The sequence below is a fragment of the Gigantopelta aegis genome, chromosome 12 (genome assembly GCF_016097555.1).
Source record: "Gigantopelta aegis isolate Gae_Host chromosome 12, Gae_host_genome, whole genome shotgun sequence".
NCBI lineage: Eukaryota > Metazoa > Mollusca > Gastropoda > Neomphalida > Peltospiridae > Gigantopelta > Gigantopelta aegis.
Genome location: NC_054710.1, coordinates 6,689,972 through 6,705,666, shown reverse-complemented (window position 1 = coordinate 6,705,666; position 15,695 = coordinate 6,689,972). Strand labels below are relative to the sequence as shown.

Here is a 15,695-nt window from a genome sequence, read left to right as displayed (position 1 = left end):
CATAACAAGTTTTTGTAGAATGCTACGGCAACTTCTACGGTACCAACAATGTAAAGAATGAAAACCAGTTGAAAATCGGCACATGCGCGTAACGCAGCGCCCTCTTTTATCCAAAATATCCCAAGATGGTGGGTGAAATGTGCAATGCTCTCTCTAAAAATAAAGCTATTTTATTTTTAAAGATGATTCAGTGTATTAATTTCAAATTATTTAATTTCTTTAGTTATTTAGGCATTGGTTAATCTATCAAAGCGTTATTTAACACGTATGTAGATGTTAGAATGAACATAAAAAGTGGGTTGCAAATTTATGAAATTAAAAAACACGTGGTCGGCCAAACTTCCGATATTTCATTATTTGTAGCATAAATAGAGAAATAATTATAATCCGTCCCATCATTCTATAAAGTTGTTTGTTTATAAATAATTTCAGTTTGGTTTGACGTAAGAAGAAAGTAAAAACTGCGTTCACCTAACGACATGCACCAAATGTTAATTCATCTTCCTCCATTTTAAATCAATTTCTACGAGTCATGTGGACCCGATATCGGCAACTTTGAGGAATAAACAAAAACGACTTGGTAAAATCAATGGTTTTAGGGTTTTTAAACTTTTATATTTAGATACCTACTTGTCTGAACTTTATTGTTAATGAAAATGTTATAGAACTGTGAAAAAAGAACTCACAAATGAACAGCAAGCAGACAACAAAAAATCGGATGTTGATTATGTGATCCATGCACAACAAAACAAACTGAACAGAGTTTGAAGCATAACGCAGTTAGGGACATTGACTATAATTTCTTAAATTTGTAGTAAATTTCATAACATGAAAAGGAGTGTTTTCTGTAGGACGAACTATAAGTTTTTCTTTTTTAATATATTAATTTCAATAAAATATCCACTTTTTTTTCCAAATTGATTGAAATATACGTACATGCATTATTTTTTGTCACATTGATTTTTCACAGGGAGCTAAGAAGCCAGATCCCAAGGGTGGGTCTAAAAAAGGACCAGCTAAACCGAAGAAGGATGGAGGCAGTGGCGGTGGAAAAGCCAAGAAGAAGGTGTGTGTCAAATTGCTTGTCCATGAAAAGTGTGTTAGGCTTCAGGGGGTGGGTTCTATCCCATTGGGGAGGGGGGGGGGGGTGATGTAGCCCAGTGGCAAAGCCAAGAAGAAGGTGTGTCTCAGACTGTTTATCCATGAAACAAGTGTTCGAGATTAACGATATCCTGATATCCCTGGGATACCAGTCTTCAATAACCCAGTATCCCACCGGGATACCATATAATGTTTTTTTAATCCTGCATTTTTATTCTTCTGTATGTATATATATATATATATATATATATATATATGTGTATGTATATATATATATATATATATATATATGGGTCGTTCTCAGAAACTGGGTACCAGTACTGTGACATCAGTACCAATTTTTTTTTATGCTTTAAAAGTCCTAATAAGCAAGTTTACTTGACATTTATGCTCTATTGCATGTGATGAATTGGAAAAAAAAAGATTCTGCCAGATTTAAGTAGGTCAAATAACAAGTCCGACCAAGAATTAACAGTGTAACGCGGAAACCATTTTTTCTCTCCAAAAACAGCATATTTTGAGAAAAAGTGACATGTTTAGAACATTTTGCATGTTACTTGGTATAAAAACAACAGTGATATCAAGCTCTAACCTCATAACTATATTTTAATGGGGTTTTTTCATCAAATTTAAATTACCGCTTTAAAAAAAAAAAAAAAAAAGTTTAATTTTGTGTGCAAAGTATTGTACATATGTGAATTGGGTTTTTTTTCTAGTGTATTAATATCATACAAGATATGATCATGGCATGGATAAAAAAATAATGAACACTTATTTGTTTTGAATTTAAACCAGCATGTTTTTTTTAATCAGATTAACCGTGTAACATGGAAACCAAATTACACACAACGTGCATAAGAATTATGGTAAACACACAAAACATGAAAATACAGTAAAAAATACACTTTCAATAGATTAATATCATAAGCTATGATCATGCCATGGATAAAACATATATAAACACTCATTTGTTTGAATTTAAACATTTGTAAATCAGATTAACTGTGTAACGTGGAAACCAAATTACACACAACATGCATAAGAACACACAAAAATACAGTAAAAATAAACTTTTAGTATCCAGTGATACCATTAGAATAGAAACATGATGTAAAAATGAATTTATAGCTAGATGTTGCTATGACATAACAGTCAAAGAATGACTATTTCATTGATTTATCTTTCAGGGCTTACCCTGTACACCGCTTAATTAGCAGTTGCCAATTTTTATACAAAGTGGATACATTTAGCCTGGCTAATAAAATAGAACTTAAATTAACCACATTTTAATAATTTTCCAAAAAAATATCTACAGATATGAAAATTGTTTTTAAACCAAAATTTATTCCAATGTAAGCCTTCATTTCTAATAATATATACTCTTCAAAAAAAGAAACGCAAAAGGGTACAAATGGGTTATAACTCCGAGTTTATGTTTCCTACCGGTTCATGCTTTGTGAATATAAGGTCATTGCATGTCCCAAACACATTCCCACGGTTACATTCGATAAAACGCAGCTACTGTACAATAAAGTTCCAAAATGTGAATATTCGCAAAAACGCAGCCACGTGCAAACCATGTCACCACTGCACGTGCGTTGTCTGCACGTGCAACATGAACACCGACAGTATAAAAGTGCAGGGTGTTCGCTTGCCTGGCCTCTGTATCTGGCCGACAGTTGACAATCCAGGACATGCCACGTCTCAGTGAACCGCAGAGAAACAATGCCATCGGGTGACTAGACGCAGGCGAATCCAGAACGGCCGTTGCCAGGGCATTCCATGTGTCCCCAAGCACCATCTCCAGACTGTGGGACCGTTACCAGCAACATGGATCAACACGTGACCTCCCTAGATCCGGTCGACCACGGGTCACTACCCCCGGGCAGGACCGCTACATCCGGGTACGCCACCTTCGGGAACGATTGACTACTGCCACCTCCACAGCCGCAGCAATACCAGGTTTGCGCAGGATATCCGACCAGACCGTACGGAACCGCCTACGTGAGGTAGGAATTCGTGCCAGACGTCCAGTTCGAGGTGTCATCTTAACACCACAACACCGTCGACTCCGACTGCAGTGGTGCCAGATTCATCGACAATGGCCTCAACTGCGATGGAGACAGGTGTGGTTCAGTGCCGAGTCCCGATTTCTGCTCCGACGTCATGATGGAAGATGTCGCGTGTATAGGCGTCGTGGTGAACGTTATGCGGCAAACTGCGTGCAGGAAGTGGACAGATTCGGCGGGGATAGTGCCATGGTGTGGGCAGCCATCTCACACACTGGCAGAACTGACCTGGTCCACGTGCAGGGCAACCTGAATGCACAGGGCTACATTGACCAGATCCTCCGGCCACACATCGTTCCAGTTATGGCCAACGCCAACGCAGTGTTCCAACATGACAACGCCAGGCCTCACACAGCACGTCTCACACCGGCTTTCCTACAGAACAACAACATTAATGTCCTTCCTTTGCCATCGATATCACCGGATTTGAACCCAATTGAGCATCTATGGGACGAGTTGGACCGACGCCTCCGACAGCGACAACCACAGCCCCAGACCCTGCCCGAGCTGGCAGCAGCCTTGCAGGCCGAGTGGGCCACCATCCCCCGGGACGTCATCCGTACTCTGGTTGCTTCAATGGGCAGGCGGTGCCAGGCAGTTGTCAACACACGCGGAGGCCACACCCTGTATTGACTCCAGATGACCTTGACCTTGGTGGTGTGTCCTATCACTTACTCACAATGGACTAGAGTGAATTGTGAACAATCCTGCAACATTTGGTAATTATCGGACTCACCATTCAATAATTAAATCAATTCTCCAAATATTACGACAATGTGGTTTTGCGTTTCTTCTTTTGAAGAGTATATATCGATAATTAACTATTCTGGAACAAGCTTTCAAATGCATATGTTGTATTAATATATATGCAAATTAGAATGTCAAATTATACCATTTGGTGTCTCAAAGCATTTATTGTTTGTAACTGGTTAACAATTCATGAAGAGGGAAGTGAATTATTGTCAGGTGCTGCCTATTAATATATATATCTAGACATCAACTCTATCAATATTTTGCATTTTTTGACAAATAACCCCTGTATTTATTATTAAATATGATGATATCCATGGCATTTGAAATGAACTGGTAGTACCCAAAACCTTAAGAAATGACAACTCTTTTCACATTTAATAGCGTCTGCAGTGCTGTAGTTGTGAGGGGGTGTAACCATGTTGTGGATCAGACCTTTAAAAGCAAAAATACAAACCTGTTTTACCTCTTTGTCAACAGTGCAAAGATACTGTGCAGTGTCCTTATGGACGACCAAAAGGGAAACTGTTTTCCTGAAAATAGTTGTTTTCTTTTGATATCTCTGCTATGAGGATAGTTAGTATGGAGATCTTTTTGTTAACTTATTTTGTTAATTTTTTATTGACATCTTCGTTGTGTTCATGATGTACATTTTGTTACTGCAATACTGGCAATGAAATAGGCCGGGAAGATCAGTGTTGTTGCTGTAGTTGTGAGGAGGTGTAACCATGTTGTGGATCAGACCTTTGATATTAAAACTTTTTTCCAATGAACAAATTATAGTGTTATTTTAGTGTTATCGTAGTTTATAACCTTACCGTGTAGTATTAGACTTGGGTGGTGTTTACATTAATACCGATTGTGGTTTGACTAGGTTACGACATGGTTTTTTTTTATAGAAAATAATTAATGATTCTCATTAGAGTATGTATTGTCAGTTGCACTGTAACACAAAGAAAGAGCTTTTAATATATTAATCTGCTATACTATTCAGGAAAATGGGGGGTGGGGGGGGGGGAGTTTTCCCTACCTACCTACCCTATTTGTTTTTGGCATGTAACAGGAACCAAACAATTTTTTTTACTTGGCCTTAGCGTTATTTCTAGTTCTTTGAAAATTGTTTACAAATTATTGTTTACTGTTTTAAAACTGACAATCTCTGAAGTAGTGAATCGCGATACTGAACAGAATGTTCCCTACTATGATTGTCACATGACATCAGGCATCAAAATAAGTCGAACGGTCGTTCAGGTTACTGGGAGGTTACCACATGTAAGAAAAGTCAAGAACGGTGTTTCGTTCTCGACAACGTAAACCAGACAATGCATTCCGGTCTTCTGCGTTTAATTTTCTCGTAAGGAATTGCATTGATATTCGCGCGTACTTGTGCAATTGCAAGCAGTTAGTTACGCCGCGTTTAAGCAGCGTCCACTAGATGAATTTACTTCCGCGTTTCGTTTTCTTGTACGAAATTGCACATGTTTGTGCGCACTTGTGCAATTGCAAGCAGTTTCGGCAATCCACGTTTAAGCTTCTGTCGCGGGTCAGGCCATTAGCTATCCAGAGACCTGACCAGTGGTATATGAGCAGGTTAATACATATCGGTTTCGGGTTCCGCGTTTAAGCAGTGCCCACTAGATAAATTTACTTCCGGATTTCATTTCTCGTACCGATGTTCGCGCGTACCGATACAATTTCAGAATTATTATTATCTTTCATTGTTGTATGATAAAATACGAGAAAATAGGAAACAGAACATTTTAATTTTAATCAATTTATTTGTTCAATTGTTCAGTTATTAAATATGAGTCACATACTTGTAAAGAATTATATGTAATACATTAAGAACAGCGATGACATACAGAATGAATCATAAATACATCTGTACTACAATAATCATCTGGCACACATACAAGGGCGTTAAAAGTAGTAGTAATAGGAATTCAATTCTAACTTTCATATAGTTGTTAACCTATAGGTTACCAGGCTATATTTTGTGGTAACCTGTAAATGGATTACCAGACACAATGCTTATTTCGATGCCTGTGACATGCAATTCAGCTGGTTCAGGCCTCGAAATTAACCACAAAAAGTCTGTAAGGCTCCTCAACAATTGCAAAATGTATACACCTGGTGTACATTATCTGCCAATATTTCACATTTGCAATGTCTACATACAGCAAAATAACCTTTCAGTCATGTTTTTATTTCAAAAACCGTCTTATTTCTCGTTCCAGCCAGTGCTGCACAACTGGTGTAACAAAGGCCGTGGTATGTACTACCCTGTCTGTGGGTTGGTGCATATAAAATGACACTTGCTGCCCATGAAGTGGCGACATTGGGTTTCCTTTCTCAATATCTGTGTGGTCCATAACCATATGTCCAATGCTATATAATCGTAAATAAAATGTGTTTGAGTGTGTTGATAAATAAAACATTTCCTTCCTTTTTAAAAAAAACTATCATAGGAAGGCTCACAATTGCCATCGGTAGGCAGTTTCACCTTTGGCAATTCTTTTTAAAATGGCTGTGGGAGACAAATTCGAAGTTCGATCCACGTGGTTATGGCTCCATTTTAACCTGCTGTTTTCTCAGTATAGATGTGGTTTTCTCGCTCGTGAAAAATGTTAATGATTTGAACTAAATGTTTTTGTCTTGTTTTTAATTTTACAGAAGTGGTCGAAGGGAAAGGTCCGAGACAAACTCAACAACTTGATTCTGTTCGACAAGGGAACGTACGAGAAACTCTACAAGGAGGTTCCCAGCTACAAACTGATCACGCCCTCCGTCGTGTCGGAAAGATTGAAGATCCGCGGGTCACTCGCCAAGGCTGGTCTTCGCGAACTTCACGCTAAAGGTGTGCTTTGGTCAAAGGCACTGACCCCTCCAGTTTCCCACGATAGATAGATAGATATCTCAAAGGCATTTAGATGTGCTGTCAAGACTAACTTTAGCACTTGCTAATTACAAAATTAAAGAACAATTAATTTGTATTTCTTAATTTGGCAAAATAATTTTGTAATAATTATTTTGTTAGAAAATAACGTCTGCAGTTTAATAGATAGTTTGTCTAGCCCTGACTACTTTGTTGGACATGCATGTAAATAGAGAATAGCTAGTTAATATCAGCTTTATTCTGTGATAGTATGAATGGGAAATTTTGTGATCAGAATTTCTCGTTTGTGCTGAACAGGATAAAGTTGATATCCTATGTCATTAACTAGTTATATTTATCCTGCAGACCATAAAAATTCAGGGGAAAAGCTATTATTTCTGTTATATTCAGCTTCATTGTGCGGTGATGATTTCATGATGTCATAAGTCATAATTTGGTAGTATACTTTATGACATTGTTTTAATCGGTCATCATAATCGGCCATTTTTCTAAGACTGTAAAACGTTACAAATGCAGAGGTTTATCTAGGCGTACTGTGGGTCCGAACATGGGGGCACCTTCCCCGCAAAAAGTGGCTCTGAAAATTCATATTTTCTGTACTAAAAATTCCAAATATATATACAGTTGAATCCCGTTGGCTCGAACCTCGTTGGTGCTCGAGAAAGTGTTTGACCCATCGGTTAGTTCGACCTAAATATTCGGTTAGTGTAACTAAGGACTTCATTTCTGGTTCGAGCGTTGCGGTGTAATCAACCCTTCTGGGTTTGACCCAACAAGATTCTACTGTATTTAATTATGTCTGTTCTAATAAATTAACTTATCAGTGTACTGCATCATTAAGTGGCCTGAAAACATATTCCAAAAATGATTTACTCACACTAAGTTTCCCAATCCCATCAGACATGGAACCATGGTAAAACTTTCTGGATATATCTGAAACTTTAGTTGCTCTTCTGACACATTTCTAGGGCTGGGACACAATGGTGGCACTGGTACCGACATTCAAATGAAAGGTCAGTGGACATGAGCTCCAATGGGCTGCTGTTAGATCCACATGTAATAGCAGAGCTAATTTTAATTAGTTTGCTGAGATAAAAAAAAATTGTATGTCGGGAGCATCACCGATGGCACAAACGTACCATCAGTAAAGCAGCTCAATAATGGCAAAATGTTTACACCTGGTGTACATTAGCTGTCGGTGTATAACAGTAGTATAAACGGCTTTAAATTGCCATTTGTTGGCTGTTTCACCCACAGCAATTACGTTTTTAAATTGCTGTGGGAGACAAATTCTTAATTTCGAGCCCTGCAATATCAAGTGCCCCGTTCCACAAAGCGATTTTAAGACTTAAGATCAACTTGCGTGTATGAGGTAGCTATGCACTTGTGGTAATCTTAGAGCTAAGATCGCTTCGTGGAACGGGGCCCAGGAGCTTTTAACGATGGCTTTTATTTTTGTTTTGCCAGTTGATAACAAAATATTGCTATACTTTAAAGCCATTTTTTTTTTTTGCTTTTCTTTTTTAGCTTTTCTTTTTTAATGCTTTCTTGTAAAAGTTGAAAGTGCTGTAGGCAAGCTAAAGTTCTTAAATTTGAGCTTTTCTGACCAATGTAGCATTTTAACAACTAAAATTACATACTAAAAAATTTTTTAATCTCAGTGTTATATCAATATTTGATGTTTCTAAATTATTTAACTGATGTACTGGCCCCGTACCACGAAACGATCTTAGCCCCAAAATCATCGTATGTGCATCGCTACCGTATGCCCTTAAGATGATCTTAGTGCTAAGATCGCTTCGTGGAACGGGCCCTTGATCCGGTTAAGACAATTTTCACTGTGTACTTTATTATTATTATTTTTATATATGAGGAGGTTGGGTTTAGCAGATTTCCTTTCAATATCTGTGTGGTCTCCAACCATATGTCCGACGCCATATAACCGTAAATAATGTTTCCTTCCTATAACATTCTATAATTTTGTATTATTTGTTGATTGTATTTTGTGTTTCAGGTCAGATCCGACTGATTTCCAAGCATCACTCACAGCTCATCTACACACGGGCGACTAAAGGGGAGGAGGCGTAAAACGTGACTGTTTAAATAAAGACTCTTAACAACACAGCTGGTTCTTTGTGTTTTAAAATAACCATATTACCAGGGGTCCCTTTTTGAGGTGGGAGCAGGCCCATAGCCAATGGGGGGTCGATCAAAACCCCTTTCCCCACCAGTGACTTTTTTTTTTTTTCAATATGATCCTGGACCTCCCAAAGCAACTGGTGCTTCGTGCTTCGCCAAAAGCCTAAACGATACCCATCCCCCACCCCCGTCTCAAAATCGTGGCTACAGGCCTGGGGAGGGGCGGGTGGGTGTAGCAGGCTGTATATTGAGTAGAATGCTGGTAATATATGGTGTTAAGTTTTCAGGCGTGCTTGTTTTGCAGGTTTCTGAAAATTGCGAAAACAATCGTTTCGTGTGTTGCTGACGCAAATCTTAATTTTGCTTAACCTATTTTTTGTTTGTGTAAAATTTCGAGCACCATTTACAGCTGATGTAAAAAGGAAATTTGTTACATCGATATAGTTATGCAAAAGGGAAATGGGTTACATGATATACAGTTGTGCAAAAAGGAAATTGGTTACATTGTTATACAGTTAAGGAAATGAGTTACATGGATATACAGCTTATATAATGCAAAAAGGAAATGTGTTGCATGGATATACAGCTTGTGCAAAAAGGAAATGGGTTACATAGATATACAGCAGCTTGTGCAAAAAGGAAATGGGTTACATGGATATACAGCTTGTGCAAAAAGGAAATGGGTTACATGGATATACAGCTTGTGCAAAAAAGAAACGGGTTACGTGGATATACAGCTTGTGCAAAAAGGAAATTTGTTGCATGGATATAGTTATGCAAAAGGGAAATGGGTTACATGGATATACAGCTTATGCAAAAAGGAAATTGGTTACATTGATATACAGCTTGTGCAAAAAAGAAATGGGTTACGTGGATATACAGCTTGTGCAAAAAAGAAATGGGTTACATGGATATACAGCTTGTGCAAAAAAGAAATGGGTTACGTGGATATACAGCTTGTGCAAAAAGGAAATTGGTTACATGGATATAGTTGTGCAAAAGGGAAATGGGTTACATGGATATACAGCTTATGCAAAAAGGAAATTGGTTACATTGATGTACAGTTAAGCAAAAAGGAAATGAGTTACATGGATATACAGCTTATATAATGCAAAAAGGAAACGGGTTACATGGATATACAGCTTGTGCAAAAAGGAAACTGCTTACATGGATATACAGCTTGTGCAAAAAGGAAATGGGTTACGTGGATATACAGCTTGTGCAAAAAGGAAATGGGGGGGGGGGTTACATGGATATATAGTTATGCAAAAAGGAAATGGGGGTTACATGGATATACAGTTATGCAAAAAGGAAATGAGTTACATGGATATACAGCTTGTGCAAAAAGGAATGAGATACATGGATATACAGTTGTGCAAGAAGGAAATGGGGTTACATGGATATATTTCTGCGTAACTGATAAATGGGTCGTACAGATTTTCAATTTTCAAGAGGCCTGTTTTGACAATACAGATGTTTTCTTCAGCATGATTTGGTGGGTGTGGGGATGGGGAGACGGTTTTCTCCCCGTCTTTGAACCGCCAGTTTTGTCTCCACAACCGTAAAACCTCTCGGAGGTGGGCCTGCGTTTGTTTTTACATGTCCGTCTGTGGTGGGTCGTATTATGGTACGGCGTCCGTCCGTCCGCCTTTTGGGCGGAACGTAGCCCAGTGGTATGGCGCCCGCTTGATGCGCGGTCCATCTGGGATCGATCCCTGTAGGTTGACTGGTATATCAAAGGCCGTGGTATGTACTCCCCTGTCTGGAATGGTGCATATAAAAGATCCCTTGCAGCTAATCGAAAAGAGTAGCCCATGTAGTGGCGACTGCACGTTTTCTCTCTGTCTGTGTGGTCCTTAACCATATGTTTGACGCCGTATAACCGTTAATAAAATGTTGAGTGCGTCGTTAAATAAAACATTTCCTTCCTTCTTTCCATCCGCTTGTTAACTTTTTCTTGTCTGGACCATATCTTGCATCTTGCAAACTTCACATATAGGAACAACATGTAGGATGGCGGTGTGTCCCGTATTATTACCAGGTCAGTGTGGTCTTCTGCACACAAAAGTAAATATTTGTCCAGATAATATCTTGCATACAGGACCATCAAACCTCGCATGTAAGAACAACTTGAGATGGTGCTCAGAGGCGGGGCAAGCCCCCCCCCCCCCCCCCCCCCCTAAATTTTGCGACAGTTATAATTTTATTATATATTAACTTTTTTCTCTTTTTTTTTACAATCCCTTCCCAACCTCCCCAAAAGTTCCATTGACATTCCGCCTCATGTCATCCCCCCAATGGATTTTCTGGATCCGCCACTGGTAGTGTGTCGCATACAATTACTTCGTCATAATTAGAATCTATGATTTCCCATCAAACTCCTGATCATGTACCTCACCGGTGGGCCTAGTCTTTGTTAGAAGAAGCAGTAAATGCGTTTCGCGGTATTACAAACACCAGGATGACCAGAAACACTTTAGATGTACCATAGGCGTATCGGTTCCCATTTTTGTAGGATGGGGAAAGGCAGGCAGATTGCTTTTGCCCGAATTACATGAAAATGCCCGAATCTGGAAAATATAATTTAATCATATTGGCATTACTACCAAACCGCTATAGGTCTGCAAACTAATCGCTATGCATTATTACGTGGATTACAACTAACTTTGAGGGTATAATGATGAAAATATGTGGTAAAAAGGTCTCGGGATTAGCACATTTTCCCCGAATTTGAGGTTTTGCTCCATAACTCATATGCTTACGGGATGTATGGAAATCAATAATTTAAACAATAAAATATATATTATTAAGTAATGTTTAATTTGAATTGCCAAAAACTGCTCTATTAATAATTTTAAAAAAGTCTTGTTTACAGAAGTTTGTTTTGTTTATCGACACCACTAGAGCACATTGACATGTTAATCATCTGCTATTGGATGTCGGACATTTAATTCTGACTCTTAGTCAATAGAGGAAACCCGCTACATTTTGTTAATACAGAAAGGGATCTTTTATATGCACTTTCCCACAGAGAGGAAAGCACATACCACGGTCTTTGACCAGTTGTGGTGCACTAGTTGCAACGAGAAAAACCCAATCAGTTGAACGGATCCACCGAGGTGGTTCGATTCTGCAACGAAAGCACCACATGCGAGCACTCGACCGACAGCTAAATCCCGCCCGAAGGTTTTGTCATTTTATGTTTTGAGTTTGGAAATAATTATATCCGGTATTGTTTATTTGATAAAAAAAAAATTGCTTCAACGAAAATTACCATTGGGTTTTCCTCTGTGACAACTGCTATATAAAAGGCTGTGGTATATGTTCCCATGGAAAGCGCACTGTATATAAAAATATCTTGCTGGGTTTTTTTTTTTTGGGGGGGGGGGGGGGGGGGGGGTTATACACAGGAGACTACGTATTAAAAGGACCAAATGTTTGGTATCCAGGAACTGGTCGATCGATGTGCTCTGTAGTTTGTTTTCTTTAACGACACCATTGCCCCTCTCCCCCCCCCCCCCCCCCCCCCACCCCCAAAATTAAAAAAAAAAAAAATTGCCTACGATCTTGTTTCCCACAGACAGGACAGCACATATCACGGTCTGATTTATCAGTCGTGGTGCAATGGCTGGAACGAGAAATAGGCCCACCGACAGGGATCGATCCCAGACAGACCACGCATCGGGCGAGTGTTTTACCACTGGGCTAGTTATATAAATAATGGGCGTATAATAATGTCCGACTCGCTCATACTTTGTTCACATATTTGGGGAGAGACGTAGCCCAGTGGTATTTTAAAGCGCTCGCTTGATGCGCGGTCGGTTTGGGATAGATCCCCGTCAGTGGGCCCATTGGGCTATTTCTCGCTACAGCCAGTGCACCACGACTGGAACATCAAAGGTCGTGGTATGTGCTATCCTGTCTATGGGATCGTGCATATAAAAGATCCCTTGCTGCCAATCGAAAAAAGTAGCCCATGAAGTGGCGACAGCGGGTTTCCTCCTTCAATATCTGTGTGGTCCTTAACCATATGTCTGACGCCATATAACCGTAAATAAAATATGTTGAATCCGTCGTTAAATAAAACATTTCTTTCTTTCTTTCTTGTTCACATATTTCAACACAATTATATAAGAAAAACTGTCGAATCTATTCTAACAGATCGGGGTTTCGAACTTAGCCTAAGTTCGGAAATTATCGAGTGTATCGGTAATTGTACACAGGCGTAGGACGCGGGGGGGGGGGGGGGGGGGGGGGCATGTGCCACCACATTGTAGCAGCAGCGATGTTTTATATATATATATATATATATATATATATATATATATATATATATATATATATGTTTGTCGGAACACACACACAAACTTTTTGGCACCTTCCAACGCCCGTGATTGTAGGGTGTATTGTAATACGTATTTTTGACCCTTTCAATCATACATTAACTTGGTTAACTTTGAAGAATGGGTGGAATGTTTTATTTAACGACACACTTAACACAATATAAATACGGTTATATGGCGTCGGGACATATGGTTAAGGACCATACCGATAATGAAAGAGGAAACCCGCTGTCGCCATGACCATACAGACATGATGGCACACCGACGGGAATTGATCCTAGGCCGATCGCGCATGAGGTTTACCACTGGGCCTAGTCTCCACCCACTAGTTAATTTTGAATACACGTACATACGGTATGTGAGGGAAATATTTTTGCAGATCGCCCTATATTGAACATGTATTGTACGGGTAGACCGGTTTACAGCGGATGGGGGAGGGGGGGGGGGGGGGGCGGGAGGAATAGTGTTAAAAAATACATTTATTTATTTATTTTTTATTTTTTTCTTATTTTGCTGTTGTTTGGTTCAGGAATTAATTTGCATAGTATTGCAATTTCATTTTCCAAATTTCTTCTTTATTTCCTTTAAGAATGAGAACATTTCAGTAGTGGTGTTTGTACCGTAACATTTAAGTCAGTACCGTAACAGAGAATAAAATCATGCATGTGGGCTCCAAATGTTATTTTATTTCATAAAGTATTGATGCAACATCTCGTTTCAAACGAAATACTTTAAACGACGGTGAACATTTTCTACTGCATCGAAACTACTTCAAGATGTTTCTTTTAAAAGTATTCATTTTGCACGTTGCTTAAAAAGTGTCACTTTAAATTCATTATTTATTATTTAAAGCCATTAGAAAAACAAACAACTTGTAGAAAACCTTTCAAATTTAGTTAGTGATAAAAGTTTTGATGATGTACCTATGTTTCATTATCAATTTGTGATTAATTTACAATCATGTTAAGGTACTGACAAAATGAGCAGGTAACCTAGTTTTGATACGGTCATTTATTACATTTTTGGAAGACCGACGCCATATAACCGTAAATAAAACGTGTTGAGTGCGTCGTTTAATAAAACATTTCCTTTTTGGAAGAAAAGTGCTCTACTAGCACGGACATATTATGATCCCTTGAAAATAGTGACTTGTTATTTTTGAAAATACAAACCTAAAGTTGGGACTTTATCTGATAATAAAACCCGTATACATTTATCTGTGCCCCCCCCCCCCCCCCCCCCCTACACACACACACACATTTTTGGCACCTTCATACGTTCGTGCTTATATATCCAATTAAGGTTCAAGCACGCTGTCCTGGGCACACAACTCAGCCATCTGGGCTGTCTGTCCAGGACAGTTGGTTAGTGGTTAGTGAGAGAGAAGAGGACGTAGTGGCTTTAAACCTACCCATTGAGCCCTTAAGAACTCGTTCTTGTGTTGTAGCCGGTACCGAGCTGCGAACCTTGTACCTACCAGCCTGTAGTGCGATGGCTTAACCACTGCGCCACCGATGTCGGGGAATGCGACAACATTTGTAGTACACAACATACACGAGGTTTTATTAACCCAGAACAAGTAGCGTAGCGCGCACCTGTTTAGTTGTTGCTGTTACCATAGTAGGGCTTAGTCACGTGACGTAAGCAAATGCAATGGTGACTGGGGTGAACTTTTAACGCAGGCCAACACCAAGATACTCGACCTGCTTTCATATTTTATAGCATATCCCGATCGCCAGCGAGTTGGTGTTGGAATCGAAAGGGACGGAAACTGGACATATTTATGACTGGAACAAGCAACTAAATCAAAACCTACGAAACAATGGAAGTGTCGGCGATTTCATTTTGTTTCGTCGTCGTGTTGTCAGTTTTCGTTTCAGGCGGTTCGGCGAAGTGGGTAGAAGGATATCTGGATACTGACCAGGTAAGTGGTCCGGCTCGTGGTAAATCGATCGTGCTTAATTAATGGGGTCGAATTTTGGGGGGTCGGGGTAAGGGTAGGGACCAAAGTGTGGGCCAGACCCTCACCCTAGTTCATCAAGATTAACCTCGAATGCATGTGCAAGTTTAGTTCAAGATAAACGTCTCCGGCACGATATTTATTATTGTGATGTTTATGTCAAAATGTTAAAAACCGGACTGTAGATGAACTAGTGCAAGTTAATCTTGACGAATTAGACCAGACCCGTATACACAATTAAAGGCGCAGGCCCCATTTTGTACCCGTAAAAATGGACACTAAGTTTAGTTCAGCTACAAACCTGTAACAAATTTAGATAAAGTTACAACATATTGAAACAAGAGTCTGTGACCTTGAAATACCATAAAAAAATAGACTAAAACTCTACTCCATAACTGTTACTTTCAGACGCACGTGCGTTTTTAAAAATATGAAAA

General features: G+C 39.2%; 2 protein-coding genes across 3 annotated transcripts in view; both read left to right on the top strand.

Annotated features, from left to right (window-relative positions):
* Nucleotides 1-108: 108 nt before the first annotated feature.
* Nucleotides 109-8,938, top strand: LOC121386829 (40S ribosomal protein S25-like). Its single transcript, XM_041517844.1, has 4 exons — nucleotides 109-128; nucleotides 971-1,066; nucleotides 6,594-6,777; nucleotides 8,831-8,938. Exons 1-4 carry the CDS (start codon nucleotides 126-128, stop codon nucleotides 8,902-8,904), a joined length of 357 nt encoding a protein of 118 aa, XP_041373778.1. The 5' UTR covers nucleotides 109-125; the 3' UTR covers nucleotides 8,905-8,938.
* A 5,956-nt stretch (nucleotides 8,939-14,894) lies between these two features.
* LOC121386930 (transmembrane protein 145-like) overlaps nucleotides 14,895-15,695 on the top strand; it is a 58,307-nt gene continuing 57,506 nt past the window's right edge. The window contains exon 1 of one of the 2 annotated variants that reach the window (XM_041517982.1): nucleotides 14,895-15,222. In XM_041517982.1, the coding sequence (XP_041373916.1) occupies nucleotides 15,121-15,222 (102 nt within the window). In that variant the 5' untranslated portion in view covers nucleotides 14,895-15,120. The remainder of the gene's footprint in view (nucleotides 15,223-15,695) is intronic. The other variant, XM_041517981.1, reaches the window with a different exon arrangement.

Bases quoted from the DNA above. Each gene is read 5' to 3' on its own strand.
- LOC121386829 (XM_041517844.1), top strand. The intron at 1,067-6,593 runs GTGTGTGTCAAA...TTAATTTTACAG, and splicing joins GTGGAAAAGCCAAGAAGAAG to AAGTGGTCGAAGGGAAAGGT. The intron at 6,778-8,830 runs GTGTGCTTTGGT...TTTGTGTTTCAG, and splicing joins TCGCGAACTTCACGCTAAAG to GTCAGATCCGACTGATTTCC.